General features: G+C 40.3%; 1 protein-coding gene across 4 annotated transcripts in view; it reads right to left on the minus strand.

The window, feature by feature from the left end:
* exoc6 (exocyst complex component 6) overlaps positions 1-21474 on the minus strand; it is a 121721-nt gene that overhangs the window by 60691 nt on the left and 39556 nt on the right. For all 4 annotated transcript variants that reach the window (XM_060939601.1, XM_060939599.1, XM_060939602.1 and 1 more), the window contains exons 5-11: positions 14917-14962; positions 12488-12692; positions 11174-11326; positions 10950-11018; positions 7373-7456; positions 7231-7277; positions 7016-7136 (exon numbers count right to left, since the gene is read on the minus strand). In XM_060939601.1, coding sequence (XP_060795584.1) covers positions 7016-7136; positions 7231-7277; positions 7373-7456; positions 10950-11018; positions 11174-11326; positions 12488-12692; positions 14917-14962 — 725 coding nt within the window. The remainder of the gene's footprint in view (positions 1-7015; positions 7137-7230; positions 7278-7372; positions 7457-10949; positions 11019-11173; positions 11327-12487; positions 12693-14916; positions 14963-21474) is intronic.

The raw sequence follows: 21474 nt of genomic DNA on the forward strand, positions 1-21474 counted from the left end.
CGCGAAGTCGCGAAATCGCTAGGAGTAGTTGGTGGGGGTGGTTAGTGGAGTGTTTATCTTCCGGTTACTGAGCAACAGGTCATTCAACACTGCTGTCCTTATAATACGCTGTCCTTATAATGAATAGAACTGGAGTCGTATAGATGTACGTACTTCCTCACTTCCTCGATCAACCGCTCTTCGTGCTGCTCCATCTTCGCTCGTGTTTTTAAAAATGGCGGTCGTGAAAACAAAACAAACCGGGGAAGTAGGGAAGCGGAAGTGCGTGTACAGCGGATGTAGAGTGGACCAATCAGAGCCCTCTTGTCTGCGAGGCTTCTGCAGTGGTCACAATTTTTGGGAGGTGCGCGCAGAGCGTCTGCGAAGCGGGGGGGGGGGGGGGGGGGGGGGGGGGGGGGGGGGCTACGCAGACGCCGTCTGCGAGGACTGGGTTGTCAGCATAAAATTGGCCCTAAGGCTTCAGCACAGTGGGGTCAGTCTCAGCACCAGGCTCTTTAAGAGATGTGTTCAGATGCAGCCTGGAAATGGAACAAAAACTTTTTTCCTAAATTTTCAGAGTAATATCATTCAACGCGTAAACAACAAAACTTTTCATTCCTGCATGCAGCACTTTCCATCATGTGCTTCCCCAATCCCTTTTTGAAGGTGTAGTCTGTTAAAATTATTACAACAGAAACTGATAAAACAATACTCTCTTAATGCTGTTAGTTTCTCAGTTTGGTGTCTTTAATTGCCGTTGAAAGCTTCAGGTTTCTGGGTTCCACAGTCTCTCAGGACTTGAAGTGGGAGACAAACACAGTCACTATCATCAAAAAGGCTCAGCAGAGGTTGTACTTTCTGCGCCAGCTCAGGAAGCTCAACCTGCCTAAGGAGCTGCTGACACAATTCTACTCTGCCATCATTCAGTCTGTTCTTTGCTCTTCCATCACTGTTTGGTTTGGATCGGTCACCAAACAGGAGAAGAACAGACTGCAGCGCACAATAAGGTCTGCAGAGAAAATTATTGGTGTCAACCTGCCCTCCATCCAAGACTTATACTTGTCCAGAGTCAGGAAACGGGCAGGTAACATCTCTGCGGACCCATCACACCCTGGTCACAATCTGTTTAATCTTCTCCCCTCAGGGAGGCGATATAGATCTCTGTATGCAAAAACAACCAGACACAAGAACAGTTTCTTCCCTCAGGCTGTCTCTGTGATGAACAGCTAAAATACAGATTCATATATCAGTAATATCACTTGCAAAATATCTGCACACTCATACTGTCATTCTGTGCTCACTGTTACTTTTATTATATTTATACTTATTTAAATTTACTATTTCATCTTTCCACTATGCACCATATCGCACCAAAAGGGAAATCCTTTCTGTGATGAACAGCTAAAATCCAGATTCATATATCAGTAATATCACTTGTAAAATATCTGAACACTTATACCGTCATTCTGTGCACACTGTATACTTTATATTTAACTATTCCATACTTGACTTACCTGGATTACTTTGCACTATGCACCTATTTTTGTTGTTGTTGTTGTTTGCTTGTTTGTTTGATTTTGTGTCTACGCTTTTTTTTTTAATCTGTTTTGTACTATGAGAGCTAAGTGAACCGGAGTCAAATTCCTCGTGTGTGTCCACATACCTGGCAATAAAAGTGTTTCTGATTCTGATTAATAAAATGTGTCCTCTATGATAAAACTCAAATCAGAAAGCTACAAATGAACAGCATGGAAATGTAACGTATTTAACGGTTATTCCACGAAATCGAGTCGTTTGTGAACTGATAGCCGACAAGGAGTGTAGCACCAAGTTGGCTATAAGCCATGTATGACTAGATTGAGTGGAATAACCCTTATTCTATCCACATTCACTGGATTTTGAGAAACAGAGCATTTTTATTTTTAGCAAATTCGATAAATAAAAAACTTTATACAAAACATCCGACAAAATCATTTCCGCTTAGGCGGAGTTCTTAAAAACCTATCGACGGCTGCACGAGTTGACTTTAGTGTTGTTTTTTTGTAGAAAGTGCCGTCTTGCCGAGGTATAGAGACATAGGGCTGTGCGATATGGGAAAAAATGAATATCCCGATACATTTTCTCCATTTCATGATATACGATATATATCTCGATATATTGAAATCTCCTCTAAAGGACCCCATGAAATCTAACTTTTACTCTTTACTGTTTTCACTACAATCCCTGCAGATTGAATTACATTCTTGGTTAACTTTACAGGTGGTTTTCAACAACACATTTTACATTTTCATGTTAGTGATTAATCACAATTGAGTTGAAATAAGACTATTTTTATTCAACAAAGGTGTGGCACAAACTGAAAAAAACAATCTTGAAAATTGCAACAAAGGGGCAACACAATACAGAGCTGCTCAAATCAATGAAGTGCAAGCTCAACACTGAGAAAGATATTTAGCCTAAATAAGAAAAGTGCTCTTTCATTAAATTATTTTAAAAAAATAGAGGTAGATCTCCAAGCTATTAACCTGACTACTGAGAACCACTGGAACATTCACAATAGAAAGAGAGATTGAGGGAGAGAAGAGAGATATCTGAAAAACATCATTTTTCTCTTTGCACACTTTTGAACTGAATGTTTTCTGGCTCTGCCTCTCAGATGTGTTTAATTCCGGCTGCTGCCTTTCGTGATGACTGTTTTTTTTTTGCACACTTTACAAACTGGCATTTGCTGTTCCACGTCCTCCTCGCGATATCCAAAAAAATGCCGGATGACTGACCCCTTACTCGTTCTTTTAGGAACCAATTCGTCCGCTTCCATGTTTAATTTATCGCTGAAATTGCCAGAGCTTACACGGTAGCCTATGCAAAATCAGCGATTGCACGAACTGAGTCAGCGCTGTAAACCGGAACTAGGAAATCTTCCCGCTGGCAGTGTTGCCAGATACTGCTGACGTTTTCCAGCCCAAAATATGTTCAAAACCCGCCAAAACGCACTTAAAACCGCCCAATCTGGCAACGCAACCGAAACTAGAAAATCTTCCCGGAAGTTCCTTTCAGCACCGAGATGTCGCCCGGGATTGGTTGGCGAGTGCGTGACGTTATTGTTTTCTTTACCCTTAGGCAGCCTCTCACGTTACTGCCTGAGGGACAGGGAGAAAACCACTGGAAAAGGTTTTAAACAAACACAACAAACACGAAACGAACGCAAGTCGGAAGATGACCATAAAATACTCGATAGTTACGATATAATATTTTTATGTATTGCACACAGAATTTTCGGCGATATATCGAGTATATTCGATATATCGCACAGCCCTATTTAGACATTTATTTACTTCTTCCTTGGACACTCCAGTTCTGTAATTTTCAAAATTATTTCAGCTTTTGAACCAGTCTAAAAAAAAATTCAAGATATTTTTATGTTTAACATGAAGAATGTAGGGGGCAGCACGGTGGTGTAGTGGTTAGCGCTGTCGCCTCACAGCAAGAAGGTCTGGGTTCGAGCCCCGTGGCTGGCGAGGGCCTTTCTGTGCGGAGTTTGCATGTTCTCCCTGTGTCCGCGTGGGTTTCCTCCGGGTGCTCCGGTTTCCCCCACAGTCCAAAGACATGCAGGTTAGGTTAACTGGTGACTCTAAATTGACTGTAGGTGTGAATGTGAGTGTGAATGGTTGTCTGTGTCTATGTGTCAGCCCTGTGATGACCTGGCGACTTGGACAGGGTGTACCCCGCCTTTCACCCGTAGTCAGCTGGGATAGGCTCCAGCTTGCCTGCGACCCTGTAGAACAGGATAAAGCGGCTAGAGATAATGAGATGAGATGAAGAATGTAAACATACCAGCAAAATGACAGGAGCAATTTGTGAAAAATGCTCGAATTATAATTCTTGAAAAGAAAAAAAAAAAAAAGATATCTTCTTACCATTAAACACTTTTATTCCATATTTTGTTGCTTTTTTGTATTTTAGGGGGTTTTGCTTTCATCTTGTCCTCGACTGGTTCAGTAAAAACAGTCTGCTATTTTGTTTTTCTCTACTCATGGTATATGAGCTGATAGCCTAGTAATAGAGTAGCCAATCAGAGCACACGATTGCCCATATCCAGTGAATATCAACAGGATAAATCAGGTTATTTTCTCTTCGCTCCATCACTTTTTTGCAGAAAAGTACAATAATATAGCACGAGGCTTTACACCATCTATAGCCCAGAATGTGAACATTCTGTGATCGCTAGAATTATGGATTTAAACGATGATTAAACTGAAGCGTTTTCGTACATGAACCTCTTGATACTGCTGAACACAGAGAAGTGAGAACACTTCAGGAATGCTTTCAGCGAGGATCGACTTGGTTCGTAACCAAGCATGAAAGTCTCTTTTCTCCTCCCAGCATTTTTCAAAGCAAACTTACACCAATTTATATTCATTATTCAAACATGGAAACACTTTCTTCTGTTTTTGTTATTTTTCACATTCCCTTTTCTGGAAATCTTGGTTTGGGTCATATAATACTGTCCCCTAGTGGACATACAGACGTTACGTGCAAGTATGAAGACGGATGTCTATGCGAGCATCTGCGCACAGTAAGGGAAGTGTTCATGGATATGCGATAGAAAATAAATATAAATGAGCCCTCGTGCATATTTTGCCTTGGATTGTGCTTTTGCTTTACATAGGATTGGCCAAACAATTCTAGTCAGGTTTTGAATGTGCATACAACAGCAGATCCTGAAGAGCGTTAACATGAAAAGAGACGGGCCACTTCCTTCTGAGAAAATCCTGCTCAAATCAGAAATGCCAAGGTTACCAACTCTACCCACTCGATAACTGAGAAGGAAACGTAAAACTTTTCCAGACGCTCCGCACCACTACAAGACTGCGACCAATAAAGAAATGTAATTTCCCTTAAACCTGAAAGAATAAACTAAAGAAATATAACCTACATTTCCCATATTGTGCTTTCGCTGCACCACTATAAACATGGCTACCTTCAACTTAGGCTCCTCTGTGTGTACCATGCGTAAAGGAAAATCCTCCTCAGACTGGCATGCACGGGTGCTGCTTTTTTGATTTATGATCCCTCACCCTCACGTGGTTTCCTTGTTAAACATTGACACAGGGAGCAGTGGCCTGCCTCTAGCTGCTTCAGTGAGAAGCAGGGAGCGAGTGTGTAAATCACGACGCTAAATGAGCGTCGTCCAAGCTGTGACACACAGCGTCAGTCCACACCTCAGGCAGCACACCTCGTGCCGTTTACACAGCCCAGGATGCATGCACAAAAACACACACACAATAAAACCCTTTCTGTGAGGCACACTTTCTCTGAGATGTGATCACATACACATTATCAAACAGCACACACGCAGACCAAGACTGTTGTTATATAGACCAACACTATAGAAAATGTGTAATATTCGTACTTACTCAATCTAGAAATGCATTTTATCCGATAGTGCAGCATCACTATCGGATAAATCCAGAGTTAAGAAGGCTTTAGTCCCCCACCCTACCTTTTTTTGTGTGTGAGAAGTTTATTTTCAAAACAAGGCATTCGGAATGATAATTGGAACCATTTCCTGGTGAGCCTTTTCAGTGGCCGTCTATTCATTCTGATCTAATGGAGAGGTCAGTTGGGCCTAATGAGGACAGATTGCAACAATAACAGCAGATTAAGTGTGAATATTCTAAATCGCCGGGGCCGATGGTGTGTTTGGAGGGCCCAGTCAGTTGTAAATCAGCGAGGGATTATGCAAACGCCCCATGGCTGGGGCTCACAGCCTGAGTCCTGCGGCCCGAACAAAGAGGTCAAGCCAGCCCTCTCCCACTGCTAGCTAACTTTCAATCACAAAACAAGAGAGAGGGACTGGGACCAGGCCATAGCAGTAACAACTAGAAGAGTGAGGGGGTCAAAAATAAAAAATAAAAATCCCCTCTTCTTCATGCATGTGAAGTAAACTATATCAAGGTGTATACTGTATGTATGTATGAGAAAGCAGAAGTGTATAGACCAGTTCACACGCATCACCGCGCATGCGCAGGGGTCAAAGGTCGAGGCCTCATCGGAGATGAAAACATGGCGACAAACAAGCCAAACCTTAGTAAATACGCCTTATGGAAGAAGGCAGAATTGCAGAGGCATATGAGAGAACGGGGATTGCCAACTACCATGGGGGTAGAAGAGTTAAGGGCGCTTGCATATGCCACGGATATTTTTAAAATCCAGCCTGTATCGTCCAAGGAAGACGAAGAAAAATCGAGGTACGTACCCGGTGATACTGCCACGCCCACTGCAGTTTTTGACAGGCCAGTGACTCATAGTTATAGTTCTATATCTGACACGGAGAAATAATATAAGTCGCGCTGCCTACCAGATTACAGTCATCTGTTTTATTGTATCAGTACTTCCTGTTAATGCGCCGAATCCATTCTTTCCGTGCATCAGGATTCTGCCTTTCAGTAGGAAAGGTGAACAGCAAGAAAGGTGGAGGGCATGTGCAGGTGCCAACATTGTGCTTGAATCCTAAAATTACATCATATAAATGTGAACAAGCTAGATTGGATAGATACTGAAATAAACAAGATCTACTAGATCAATTAAACGCACAGATACAAGGGGTTGGCTAATGTCGTCTTTGAATAAGGGTGCCCAGCGACGGGAAGTGATCGCATTCATGATAATACTCACTACAGACAATGATTATCGGCGAGAGTGAAAATCAAGGCGGGTCCATGAACATGAATCTGACAGCTGACAAGGTCGGGATATAAACGAACTTTTGCGTTAAACTGTGTGCTTGGATTCACATCATTTTTTCTGTATACACTCATTTAAATGTACACTACAGTCTTCTCGCATCCACTGTTCAAGCAGTCGACGTCCATTGTGGCAATCGACAACACAACAGTGTCCCCGCAGCGAGCCTGTAGCCTCCGCCATTGTTGACGTGCTCTACTTCCGCTCGTTTATGAGGCCTTAACCTTTGACCTTTCCCATAACTCCTTGCGCGTTGCCGTGTTTGTGAACTGGTCTATTTCCTACTCACCGAGTGTGTGCGGAGAACGGCGATGATTTTGGACAGGGCCATGTTCCACAGCTCGTCTGTGAACGCTCGGGTGACTAAACCTTGCGTGGCGTGCAAGATGTGGTCCTCCACGACAAAAAACCTGCAGAGAGACGAACAGTTCAAGACCACCTTCTGGAAAGTGTAATATGCATGTAATAAAATCGTGTAATGCTAAATCAAAAGCAGAAACCGACCCAACAATCTGGTTAAAGTACTTTGTGTAGCCTTCCACTGTTTCATGCTGGGAACAAAACAAAAGACACATTTAAAGAAGGGCTGACTAAATCACGGGTACAAGGATGGTGGTGTTTGAGGATATAGAAAGAAAACACTCACCATGTTTGACTGCGGCTGCAGCACCAGCCTCGCTTGTTTTTTCCTCTGCTTTCGGTAATAATTTTCAAACGTCTCTCTGTCACCCTAGAAAAGAGCCGCGACACACAACATTAATGTACATACAGTACCCGACGAAGGTTTGGACACAACTTCTAATTCAATGTTTTTTAAAAATTTTTATTAATTAAAAGGACACTTCATGTTTTAAAGTAATGACGGCTGACGTTTCTCTTTACTTAGTTAATCGGTTCTTGACATAATATGGATTAGTACAGTTGTGGAACAGGGCTATTTACTGCATGTTTATTATTTACTATTTACCGTTTGATCTCAAACGCATTAAGAAGGCAAGAAATTGCACTAATTAACTTTTGACGAGGCACACCTGTTAATTGAAAAGCATTCCAGGTGACTATGTCATGAAGCTGGTTAAAGTGCATATTCTGGACCAATTTTGTGTTTTTTTTATATGAAAGTATGTCCCTTTACACACTCATCCAGAAGAGTAATTTTGCACAAGGCCATCTGTCTACAGCAGAAAAAAATAAAATAACAAAACGTGTCTGGAAAAATCCCAACGGAGTCTGGAGCCAGATTCGTGACGTTACCCGCGGAAGTGCCAGCAGGCTGCGCGAGCTTTGCACGGTTTCAGTGCACAGCCTGTGTAGACCAAGCGGTCCCATTTCTCTCTCATTGTCCGGTCTTTTGGAAAACGGTGACTACTAATCCCATCAAGATTGGTGTTGCTACACCCTCCTACGATACATCTGTTAACCATTTTAATAATTACGCCATAACGTTGAAGAAATTTGCAGAAAACCACCAGGTCGTTTTCTCATAAACAAACCAGCGCTGACGTAGGATTCAGAGGGAGGCGTCCCACAGATGATGTCACGAAAATCAATGTTTGCCAGGAAATCCAAATGCCAAGTTTTTTCAGAGGCGGACCAATTCGCCTCAAATGGCTCGATTTCAACTGAATTTTTCTGGTATTGCGCAAGGTAAAAACACTGCAGCGAATGCAAAATGTGACAGATATTTGACCAAAGTTTAATATAAAATAGGAGAATTACATTGACCTTGCTCCTGAATTTACCCGTGATATGCACTTTAAGATAATGCCGATAGTGTACAAAGCGTCATCAAGTTAAACATGGCTACTTTGAAGTATGAAACATATTTTGTTTAACAAATTTTGTTTACGACATAATTCCATGGGTTGCTTCGTAGTTTTGATGTCTTCAGTATTGTTCTACAATGTAAATAATAGTCAAAATACAGAAAAAACTATGAACGAGTAGGTGTGTCCAAACTTTTGACTGGTACTGTACGTTTATTAGTACACTATTTGGAGTTTACTTGCCAAGCAAGGGATAATAAATGTAGAGAACACACCAAAACAAGTTTTAAACCCTGTATACTAGTGTATCCATGTGGTTAACATATTCAAGTTCGAATCCTAATTGGAACAAAACAAACAAATTTACACTAACATTCGAAGGTTACCACCTACTCAGTGTAAACACACCTCATCACACTGCAATCTAGAAAACATTTTACCACACTAATGAGAGACATCACACGTATTTTTGTGGTGACTCGGGCATCCTGTGATGATAGACTTACCTTAGGTCTAGTGAGTAAAGTGGCTAGAAGGGAACAAAAGCAAGAAAACATCTAACAAATTCTGTAATCGTAAACCCTGGAAGTGGGAGTTTCCAGCTTTTGGCAACCAGTGGAATTGCAGGTGTGTGAGGTCTGTGTGAGTGGTGCCAGGGGAATATGACGTGTGATTCACATCAAAGTATGTTGCTGAAGTGCATAAAATGTGGCCCAGACTAACATTTTTTGACATGACTGTGCATTTACATCGTTGTCGGAAAGCGTGAGCTGGCAGGGGTTACAGCTGGGGCAAATGGGTAAGTAATACAGAGTGAAAGTGCTGCGAGGTACATCAAGATTCTGGCTAGGTTCCTTTTCTAACCTGCAACAATAAATCATACAGCTGGAAGCAGACCCATTCCTCAATTCTCTACCCAGCATGCACATGACAACACTGACCTAACCACTTTTTGAACTGAGTTGAAGGGCTTGAACGATTACGTTGGCTGCATCCTGACATTCTTCAATAGTGCAGTCTCATATGAGTAGTCACGGTCTCTTTTCAATTGTGCTGCTAAATGAAGAACCGCTACTGTCACTGCTTACCATTCTGTTGACTTACAGTATAAAGGATTTGGAAATGTACAATTTTTGGACTGTTTAGTGTGAACAGTATCAATATTTCCTCGATGATACCATCTTGGGCATTTTCCTTGAGGTAAACTAACAACACACATCAAAAGAGGACGTGAGCAAATTGAAAAAAAAAAAAAGACCAATAATCTAACCAATATGAAGCATGAGACTCAGACCAAAGCTAAGACCCAAACTAAGCACAGAGACCTGACCAAGACAAAGCAAAAAGACCAAGGCTAAGCACAGAGACCCAGACCAGGCACTGAGACCCCCACCGAGACTTAGCACAAAGACCAAACACCGAGACCCCCACCAAGACTTGCACCGAGACCAAGCACTGAGACCCGTAAAAAGACCTCACACCAAGACCTGCACCAAGACCAAGCACCGAGACCAAGACCAAGCACCGAGACTCAAACCAGGCACTGAGTCCCAGACCAAGGACTGAGATCCCCATCAAGACTTAGCACCAAGACCAAGCACCCAGACCCGCACCAAGACCTAGCACGGAGACTTGCACCAAGACCTAGCCTCAAGACCCACAAAAAGACCTAGCACTGAGACCCGCACCAAGACCCAGAAATAGACTAAGCACTGAGACCCACACCAGGACTGAGTACCTGGATGGGGACCAAGACTAAGACCCAGACTAAGCTATAGCTACTGGCTACTGTAATTTCTTCCAAGTACAGGTATACAAGCTAGTCTACCTTTCCATGTCTTTTTTGCTCTCATTCTGCAATTCTTGCAGATTCTTCACTTCATTGCAGTGCTGTGATTGAAAGTACCCAGTTGTCATTATCAGAGCCTTCCGTGGCCAAAGCGTGTGCCATTGACCTATCCTCCACTCAGTGACTCTGCAGTTCTATCATAACCCACATGCCCAAATCTCAGGCCTTTCTCTCTGTTTGTTTTTTCCGACGACAGGAGGTTATGGCTCGGTCAATCCTATTAGCCACTGGAGTGTTTCCCTGCATTTTTTACCGTGTTTAAGGACACAGGATTAGTGCTGACCAAATGCGTGGTAGTGGAGTGCAACAAAGCACTAATAATCTAACTCTGAACTCCTGATAGTTTGCACTGGGTTCAGGAGAGAAACAATAGTGATGGCATGCCAATCTAAACTACAAAAATCCCTGTGCCATTCATGTTCGGTGAGCTACTTTGCAGAGAGGCAATTCATTGATTTCACACTGTCAACTCAGAGAGGGGATGACTGAGCAGTGTGCGCTGCAGGAATGTTCCTTAATGGAGCAAAGAAAAAAAATCCCAAACATCCTTTCATAATTTCATAGAAGCCCACCGGTGGTGTACAGAACACTGGTGATGCGTTGCGTACCAAAACAGTGTAGATGTGAAGACATCGGTAAACAGGTGAGAAGTCTACCAGATCCTGCACTGTTAACACCTGAAGAGGAAGATCAAACACAGAGCTTCAATATGAACTTGACTAAACATTCCCAATTCAACTTTGCATAAATTCAACACATTATAGTACTGGGGTTGAATTAGATCACAGTATAATCTGTGCATATCACTTTAAAACAACCAAATCTGCCGTACTTCATCCTCAGCCTCCTCTTCGTCGACCGTTTCCTCTGCAGCCAGGCCATTGTGCTGGAGTGATGTTCTGCCATTGAGGCTGTACAGGGGTTTAGCACAGCTGAGATTCGTCTGCTTCTGCACGGCACTGATAAACGTCCTGTGCTGCTGGGCCTGGATCAGAACATCAGTCCGGTTAGAAAAATTCACTGAACAGCAAAAGCTAACAAATTCAGAGCGTTCTCTTGATTCAGCTCAAGCCAGATGTTTAAATTTGCGATTTCCTCTTTTCAAATGGGCGGCATGGCGGTGTAGTGGTTAGCACTGTCGCCTCACAGCAAGAAGGGTCTGGGTTCGAGCAGCCGACGGGGGCTTTTCTGCGTGGAGTTTGCAGGTTCTCCCTGTGCTGGCTAGGTTAACATGGGGTGGCCTTAGACTGAGGTGCCCTTGAGCGAGGCACCTACCCCCAACTGCTCCCCGGGTGCTGTAGCATAGCTGCCCACTGCTCTGGGCATGGGTGTGTGTGTGCTCATTGCCCACATGTGTTCACTGCTTCAGATGGGTTAAATGTAGTGAGGAATTTCACAAGTTTATATGTGACGAATAAAATTCTTCTTCTTCTTCAAATGGCCAACAAGCCCCATACAGACTGCTAACTCACTCAATTATACGTTTTATTTTCTGATGTACAAGACCTTGCTTTTATTTTTTCAATTAGGTCAATTTAAAGGTCTTTTTTTTATTATTTATGGGGATAGTTTATATCTTCATATTTACAGGGATAGGTATGTAGTAGATATTTATTTTTGTAATTATATATTTATATAGAGATTTATGAAGTGTATATACGGTATATAGTATATATATTTTTTTTGTAATTATATATTTATATAGATATTTATGAAGTGTATATATGGTATGTAGTATATATTTATTTTTGTAATTATATATTTGTATAGATACTCATGAAGTGTATATATGGTATATATTTTTATAGGTATATTAATGTAGTTTGGATTTCAGGGTAGTTAAAAAGGGGTGGGAAATTAAAAAAGTATTGTACTTCTTCCCACTCCTTTTTCGAACAATGTGCGGTGTTTTGTAATGTCTTAGCTCTTTATGTTATTTTATTTATTTTTTTTCAATTTCTCATTTTCTTTCTTTTGTATGTACAAATAGTTACATGCATTTTTTTATACATGTTCGAAATAAAAATAAATTTCATTCATTCATTATCCCTATATACAACTTGTACTTTGAAGTCATGTAAAGATGTGCCTCCAAAGTGTGTAACTAAAAAAAAAAAGCAGAGATAAAAACATGGCAGATTCTTACCTGTCTCATTGCCGTTTCACCGATTTTATCCGAGTGCTTTCGGATACTCTCCAGGAAGTCTTTCAGGTCTGACATAGAGATCTCCTTGATCTCCTCGCGGAGTTTAGGCAGCGTCTCAGCCATGATCTGGCAAAAACGGTACTGGCTCACTCTGGGAATATAAATATTCTCCAGTTGCTCCATGGTTTTCAGTGCAGCGTAGTATCTGGTATGGAGAGTGAGTACGTCAGTGACGGCATTACTCAAATACACGATAAGCTCAAGTTTATTGAAAGTGTCAACGGGAAGAAGATTGTTACAGTGCTTCAAAGCAAGTACAGAATATACCGATAGTAACTTGTAAACATGGTCAAATACTATCAATACAATCTCAGTGAAAAATTACAGTTATGGATTTTAAATAGTTTTCTTCACATTTAAACATGATTAAGATATTCTGGAGCAGCTGTATACAGTTATTCCTCAATTTGGCACAACTGAGTTTTAAGCCCTTTTGTGTTTTAATTTTAGTAGTGAACTAAAATTAGGTGTAGCTTATTCGCAAAATACCACGTGGTAGCCTGAAAAAGCCCTACATGGTGAACCTGACCAGGAACTGAACTGAAATTTCTTTTCTTTTGCATGTATCTAAACTACAAGTGAAGATATTGCTAAGTATAAAAAGGGAGAATACTGCACTTATTCAATTCCACTGAAGGATACCAACACACTGATTGTCTAAAAGCGACTGCTACACACTGAATTCAATAAAATAGAAAAATAATAAATATATGACCATGAAAACGACATCAATATACACCCGCCTTTATTCCATGGTGGGTTTTTTTTAGCCACGTTTTTTTAAACTAGTTCCTAACGTGGTCAGGTGAGGAAGCCAAAGAAAGGCTCCAGAGTGATGCAACAGAAAAGTGCTTTCCAGTGTTTGCCATCATCCAGAGACTGCAAGTTCGAATCCCATTGATGCCATAGCTATCCATGATCCTGAGCCCAAGCGAGCAAAATTGGCCGTGCTCTCAGGGAGGGCTGGCATATTCTCTCCCTTATCAATCACAGTGAAACTAGCCAACCATGACTGTCTGTGAGCTCGTACATGTCGAAGTGGGCGAATAGAGCTTTCTGAGTGTTACGCTGTCCCCATGACAGTTTGGAAAGATACAGTCAGTTGGTTTCACATGCCTTGGAGGAAGCACGTGTTATTTGCCTTCTTTGGTTGGTAGCGGTCATATGATAGGGGGATTATTCAGCTCTCCCCTAATACTGAACAGAAATGCGTTTCTATTTTTATTTTATCATTATTATTTGTGTCTGTTTGCAAGAATTCAGCCACAACGACATCCAATGGGGTTCTAAAGACGCTATACATTTAGTCTCAGCTATCAACCCCCAACACATACAGTACATCCTATCCTATGGTCCACAAAAGTAAACACTAGAGCTGAAAAATGAAAGAAAAAAAATTGAAACTACTCGCCAAAATATATTCAGATTTCTCATCTCATCTCATTATCTGTAGCCGCTTTATCCTGTTCTACAGGGTCGCAGGCAAGCTGGAGCCTATCCCAGCTGACTACAGGCGAAAGGCGGGGTACACCCTGGACAAGTCGCCAGGTCATCACAGGGCTGACACATAGACACAGACAACCATTCACACTCACATTCACACCTACGGTCAATTTAGAGTCACCAGTTAACCTAACCTGCATGTCTTTGGACTGTGGGGGAAACCGGAGCACCCGGAGGAAACCCACGCGGACACGGGGAGAACGTGCAAACTCCACACAGAAAGGCCCTCGCCAGCCACGGGGCTTGAACCCGGACCTTCTTGCTGTGAGGCAACAGCACTAACCACTACACCACCGTGCCGCCCCATATTCAGATTTGCTTCTTCAATATATGTTTATGGCCTTTATTGTGATGACACTATCATTCCATTTGGTTTTTTCATACATCTATTAACAACTGTTTGGACTGACTCGAGCTCGGTGCCCTTTCCAGGAAGCATTACCGTGAAAGCATCGCTGCCTGAATAGAACACGTCCCGACCCAGTCATTAGCGAGCAGGAGCGACTTGCACATTAAACGCAAGTACGCACTGCGCTAATTACCTCCATTTGTAGGAGGCCTGCGATGGGCACGCTAATGTCGTCTGGTGCTGTGAAGGACACAGACATGGTCAATTGTCCTTGTGTTTGAATAGGTTACTCATTTATGATGTGTTATGACTGGCTGGGACAACGCTGATGGACAAAAGACGGTCATTATTCTGAGGTTCAGTGTGACCCTGCGTTGACCCTGTGCCTCTTCTCTGAATGTGGCTTCACAACTTTCAGTTGTGTTTCCTCAAACTAAAGTGATACAACCAATGCAGCAAAATCTGCGAGGTTAAACCATGTTGTAATAAAACATTCAACATCGACAAGGATTGTTACCTTTTGGATTCAAGCTGTTCCTTCAATTTGCTGTACATTTCCAAAACTGTATGCAGGAGACAGAAAACAGAACAAAGCAAAATAAAATTCAGTATACGATTACAATCTCAAGATATTTTACATTAAAAAAAAAAAAACCACAAGTGAAGAGACATCAGTGGGGAAAAGAAAAAAAAATGAGTAGATTAAAAGAAACTGCACTGCATGGACTGCTAACTTAAAAGTGTTTTGATTGTCTGGAAACTTTTGTTCTTTTATCAAGCAAATCTCTCATACACAGGGAGGGATGAATCCATTAGCCCAGGTTAAAGCTCCTGTGTGGTACCCAGTTCCATGTTTCGGTTTCCCAGAAATCTAACTGACTTGGATATATAACAGTAGCTAACATATTGTATCATAGCCCTCATCAAAAAATTCCCGTGCAGGGATTGGCCAAGGATGGGTCACATGATATGAAACAGTTCCACCATTGATTAAGCAATGTATCTCGTGATGTCAAAATTTTAAAAAATGGATATGGTCTGAGTCAGTCATGGTATATCTTGGATATACCATGAACTGATGTCACAATTTCAAGCCATACGGCCGACTCGAGTCACAGCTCGGAGTTAGAACTCTATTTTTTTTTTTCAGATTTATTCCTAATTCTTTGTAGTTAGCACTTTTAGTTTAGTTTTTTTTTGATGAGGGATATAAATCAAATATACCATGCACTGAGAGGCACTGGGAATTATAGATTCTCTTCGGTGACTGGCATAGTACTATTTTCTTTGGGGCTGCGCCCCTCAGTCACCTCAGAGAATCCATAATTTCACCTAGAGCCTCTCAGTGCATGGTATATTTTTTGAGTTTGGTTCCAAAACGCTATATATCCAATTCCATTGTTTTGAGAAAAATCACTTTTTCTGATTACGGTAAGTGATAAAAGGAAAACCACTGTATCCTGCTTTAAACTTTCTTGACTAACTCCTTAATGATGATAAACTTCAAAAAATTTTTTAATTTATTTCTCCTTTATTTTACCAGGAATGTCCCTTTGAGATACATTATCTCTTCTTCCAGGGAGTCCTGGCCAAGATGGCAGCAGTTAAGATAATAAAAAATTACAACATATAAACGATAGAACACAGACCATAAACACATACAGTAGACATGCAATACACATACAGATATTATAAAAGAGTAGAAATAAAATAAACACAGACCAACAGGTTACACAAAAGACATTTCAGAAAAGAGACAAAAGAAAGGAAAAAAAAAAATATATATATATATATATATATATATATATATATATATATATATATATATATATATATATGGGAGTGTGGGCTAAAAAGAAATTATGAAAAACACTGACACTGTTGTAAAAGAACTGAATTTAAAAGATTTTTAAAAACATTTAAGGAGGGTATAGAGTCCAGCTTTAAGATATTTTGTAGTGAGTTCCATTCAATTGGAGCATGTGAGGAAAAGGCAGATTTGCCACGCTCTGTCCGTGTTATTGGAGATTGAAGGAGGAGTTTTACTGATGAGCGTGTACTGTAAGTATTAGCATGGTGTGACAATAAATTACAAATGTACTGAGGAAGTTTACCCATTAAAGCCTTTGCAATGAATACAAGGCTGTGAAATTTCCTTCTAAGATGTAATGAAGTCCACCGCACCATACCATACAAATCACAGTGATGAGTTCTTGCTGCAGCACCAGTTACAAACCTCAAAGCAGAATGATAAACAACATCTAGTTTTTTCAGATAAGATGATGAAGCATGCATGTATACTATATCTCCATAATCTAACACTGACAGAAAAGTGCTCAGTACTAATGTTTTTCTAGGAGTGAAAGGGAAACATTTTTTTAAACGGTAATAAAAACCTAATTTAGGACGAAGTTTTTTCAGTATACTCTCTATATGAACTCCAAATGATAACTTGTCATCAAGCCAGATTCCAAGATATTTATAAGAGGTCACCCTCTCAAGTTGAGTGCCGTCTAGTGTTGAAAGAGTATACTCAGGAGAAGAGAGTGCACGATCAAAAATCATGAACTTAGTTTTTTTAGCATTTAACACAAGTTTTAATTTGACAAGTTTCAACTGTAAGGAATTGAATGCATGTTGTAAAGAATCTACTGCTATTTTTAATGATGAGGCAGATGTATAAAGAATTGCATCATCCGCATAAAGGTGGGTTTTTGCTGGGTCTAAACCCATGCACATATCATTTATATAGATAGAAAACAAGATGGGTCCCAAGATTGACCCCTGGGGCACACCTGTTTTGACTGTAAGTAATGTGGATTTACATTCTCCTATTGCAATACATTGAGTTCTCCCAGTTAAATAATTGGAGAACCAGTTTAAAACAGTGTTACTGAAGCCTATAGCCTGTAATCTATACAGAAGAAGACCATGGTCAACAGTATCAAATGCTTTTGTTAAATCTATAAATAGTGCAGCACATGATTTTTTGTTGTCAGATTTTTTGAAATCCAGAACTAATTAACAGCTTTTAACTGAACCAAGTAATTATTTTTTTGTCAAGTCGCTACATATCCACGCCACGGCATTCCCCCCCCCAAAAAAATGCTACATATCCCTTTCTATTTAAAGTGCATTTAACCATGTTCTTTCATGACAGATTATTTAATTTTATTATTATTATTTTTATTTATAGAAATTATTCATAATTCAGTGTGAAATTGTCCAACAAATGCGAGAAGTGACGACGTGATTTCCTACTTCATGGGCGCAGCCATCTTAGAAGACGTCACGTCAATGGCGGCCTCTGATTGGCCAAATGGATATGTCTGGTTTTAAGAAAAATCGGTGATGGCGTTTGTTGCGTTTTGGAATGAAAGGCCGTAATGCAGTGTGTGAATCAATGGCAGATATCGTGTTTTGGCAAAAACTGAATATGTTATGAGTAAGATATGATAATTGCTGATGGTTTGGTGGCGGGAGTTTCAATTTTTCAAATTTGGCGTTTATTGCATTTTGGAACCAAACTCTTCATTTGGTTAATATAACATGGCAAACTAATTAATGCCTTAATGCTTGAAAATGAATACATATCATTAGTAATGATCAAAATGAATTAATAAAATGGGGGGAAAATAATATAAATTAGTTGTTATTTTATTATCAAGCACAAAACTATCGATAAATCGCGGCGTCTGGATCCTGAAAAAAAGCCAGCCTTGCCTCTGGGCTAATCTCGCATGACGTCACACGTGGAACCCTGGTTACCTGGGTCATTTCGGTTCATCTGGCTCCATGCTTGTTTACTCGCTGAAACTGGATATCGTTGATGGAATCTTACAGAAGTAATGATGTGAAAGCGCTGAGTTGTGCTTGGATATTCAAATCCATTTACAACGTCAGTTCACGAATTTCCGAGAAATGACACTAATCTAAGCGACAGTGGGTGAAGTTTGGGCAAACGAAGTGGGCAGATTCCATGTCGCCACCGGAGAAGAGTCAAGTGGGAATTTGTGAGCAGCATTTCGACAAGAACTGCTATGAAGGACAGGTGTTGTTGATGGAACAGATGACAGGCCAGAAGAGAAAAAAAAACCCAAAACTTTTGAAACCATGAAGTGTGCCAACTATCCAGATTGGCTGACAGTGACCACACTGGCACCTGAAATATACCATATATACACATATATTACAAATACATGTAGCTTGGTGAAATATAGCTCTACATGTATCAGATATATACATGTACATGTATGTACACTGGTACATCATAACATACACAGCTGCGCACCATGCAGTTGCTAACCTGCACGGACAGTAGGGACACTAGAGTCTAGACCCACTGTTTACTGCACATAGATCTACACATGACTAGGCCTACTAATAATAAATCTGATTCATCAAGTGTTCATCACCACCAGAACGACCCCCATGGGAATTACTGGAGCAAAAAAGGAACCCATCAATTTAATAAATGACATTTGATCTGACATTTGGACAGTTTGTCGATTCCTCTGTTATCGCCCACTTAGTATTTTCTTTCAGTAATTACACTAAGTGTATGTTTTAAAGATTATATTTCTGCATTTATTGACATACGTGTAAATATTTTCCCTATATTCTGCAGTGGCCAGCTTAGAATAAAAATCCCCAAACCAATCCGTGTTTCCAATTCTCTCTGGCTGGTGGTGCGCTATCGGCAGTGAGCGGGACTGTTGTGAACTGAGTGAACTGGTATCTTTTTCTCTTCTTGGGGGCTCGAAAAGATAACCATTTACTCCGGAATATCCTTGACAATCATCTGCCCCTTCATCTAACATATAAGAATCTCAATCACTATCAGAATGCTCTCCAACACATGATTCCATATCGAGACTGGTCTAACCACTGCTGCACATGGGAATGACACTGATATCCGGATCTTTGTGATGTCACAAACTTGATCTTCCGGATCAATCTCAGCAAATTCCGTGAAAATCAGCTGATCTTATTGATTTTTGCACCAAATTTATGGCCTTTTGGATCAGCTATGGTTCGAAAACACATGGTCAATCAACATAATAATTGTTGCTTTGTACAAGTAAAAAAAAAAAAAAAAAAAGGGTGGTTTAGGGACATTAAATTCACTTTAAGTGCATTAACACCCACCCAAACACGTTTATAAATTCCCAAGCAGAGGATGACAACTATTACAAATTGTGCATAGCTGCAGTGAGTAACCGTATACCTGATGCAAGTACTGATGAATGTTGCGCCAAGGTAGCTGTATCTAATAAAATGGCCTCTGAGACTGATCAACAGGACCACTCTAATCTTTTAAAGATTTGAGATGTGTCGCTATTATTAAATACTTAGGCTGCGTTCCATTTACCTCGGAAGTCAGAGCTGGGAATGACATCATACCTGAGTTGACCGTGTTCCAGTACAAGAAGTCAGAAAACCAATACCGGCAATTAGCAATACCAGTTCTAGTATTAGAACTAGTTAGTCATTGTTAGCAATACCAATAGATAACAAAACATTATGTGGTGTGTACGACTGATTTAATGAGACACAAATAAGACCGACGTGCTAATAAACGGTTTATATATATATATATATATATATATATATATATATATATATATATATATATATATATATGCACTGCAAAAAATTATATCCCATTAAGAGAAAATATCTTTAATATGGGTGAATTTATCTAATAATTCTTATTAGAATTCAAATATAAAATTATTTAGCTTACTTTTAGATGCTTTTACTCATTTCATGCTTTAAGTTTTCTTATTCGACTGGTAGATAATTGTGCTTCTTTCTAGAATTAAATGCTTAAAATGAGCAAAATTATTTGCCAACAGAATAATAAAAATTTAAAGCTTGAAATGAGTAAAAGCATCTAAGCTAAATAATCTTATATTGGAGTTCTAATAATCTTCTAATAAGAAATATTAGATAAATTCACCCATATTAAAGATGTTTTTTTTCTTAACAAGATAGATTTTTTTTTTTTTTGCAGTGTGACTGCTACCATTGATGCACGGAGCAGCCATCTTGGATTTTGAAGTCAGGGTTGGTGAGGTTCCTCCGACTTTCCGAGTCGGAAATCCGACTTCAGGTGGCATTCCAGTTGACAGTTCTGAACTGGGAACTTGGAAATCCCGACTTCCCAGTACAAATGGAACACACCATTATTACCAGTGCTGTAGTCGAGTCACTAAACCTCGAGTCAGAGTCCAGTCTCGAGTCCCCAGTGTTCAAGTCCGAGTCAATTCCAAGTCATTAAAAAAAAAAATTTGAGTCGAGTCCACTATTGATCCAAGTCCAAGACTCCAACCGCACCATTTGACGGTGGCTGTTTTAGCACCATTAACATTAGTTTGTTCCTGAACATGACGTATGAACAGGTGAGTGTGCTTTCTTTTTATCAGGGAGTGTGAAGTATTCTGTCAGAGATGGTTGGGAGATGGATGTAAGTGCAGAAAGTGTGTTTATTAATACAAGTGAAGACGGTAAACAATCCAGAACGGCAGGTAAAATTGTAAAACGGTGAAACGGGCAATAGATCGAGCGAGGCACAAACAGGCTATCGTAGACTCGGCAGAATCAAAGACGAGAAACAGGAAATCAAGGATCAGGAAACCAAACAAGGAAATAAGGCTTGGTAATGTGTCAGAAATGCAACTCAATACTTCGCAAAGTAAGTGTGTTTTCACAGTTTTTAATACAGGCGTGCTGATTGCGCCTTAATCCTGTGCAGGTGCGAGTTGTTTACGGCGCGTGCTTGAGAGTCTACGGTATCTGATGCACGTGCCAAGGCACGCAGGTGTGACATGAAATTAGTACAAAAATTAATGCAGTTATAAATATCTTATGCCAAATTATTATGGCATGTTACAAAAAATAAAGAAAAACTCCGAGCCCTCATCTCCAGTTTACGAGTTCAAATGTAGTTAATGAACGAGTCCAAGTCGAGTCACGAGTCCTTAAAATTAGGGCATGAGTTGGACTCGAGTACTACAAGCCTGATTATTTTTTGTCTTATTCTATTAGTTTTGTCTTGTTGTATTGTAATAAA

Source organism: Neoarius graeffei, chromosome 14, assembly GCF_027579695.1.
Source record: "Neoarius graeffei isolate fNeoGra1 chromosome 14, fNeoGra1.pri, whole genome shotgun sequence".
Lineage (NCBI taxonomy): Eukaryota > Metazoa > Chordata > Actinopteri > Siluriformes > Ariidae > Neoarius > Neoarius graeffei.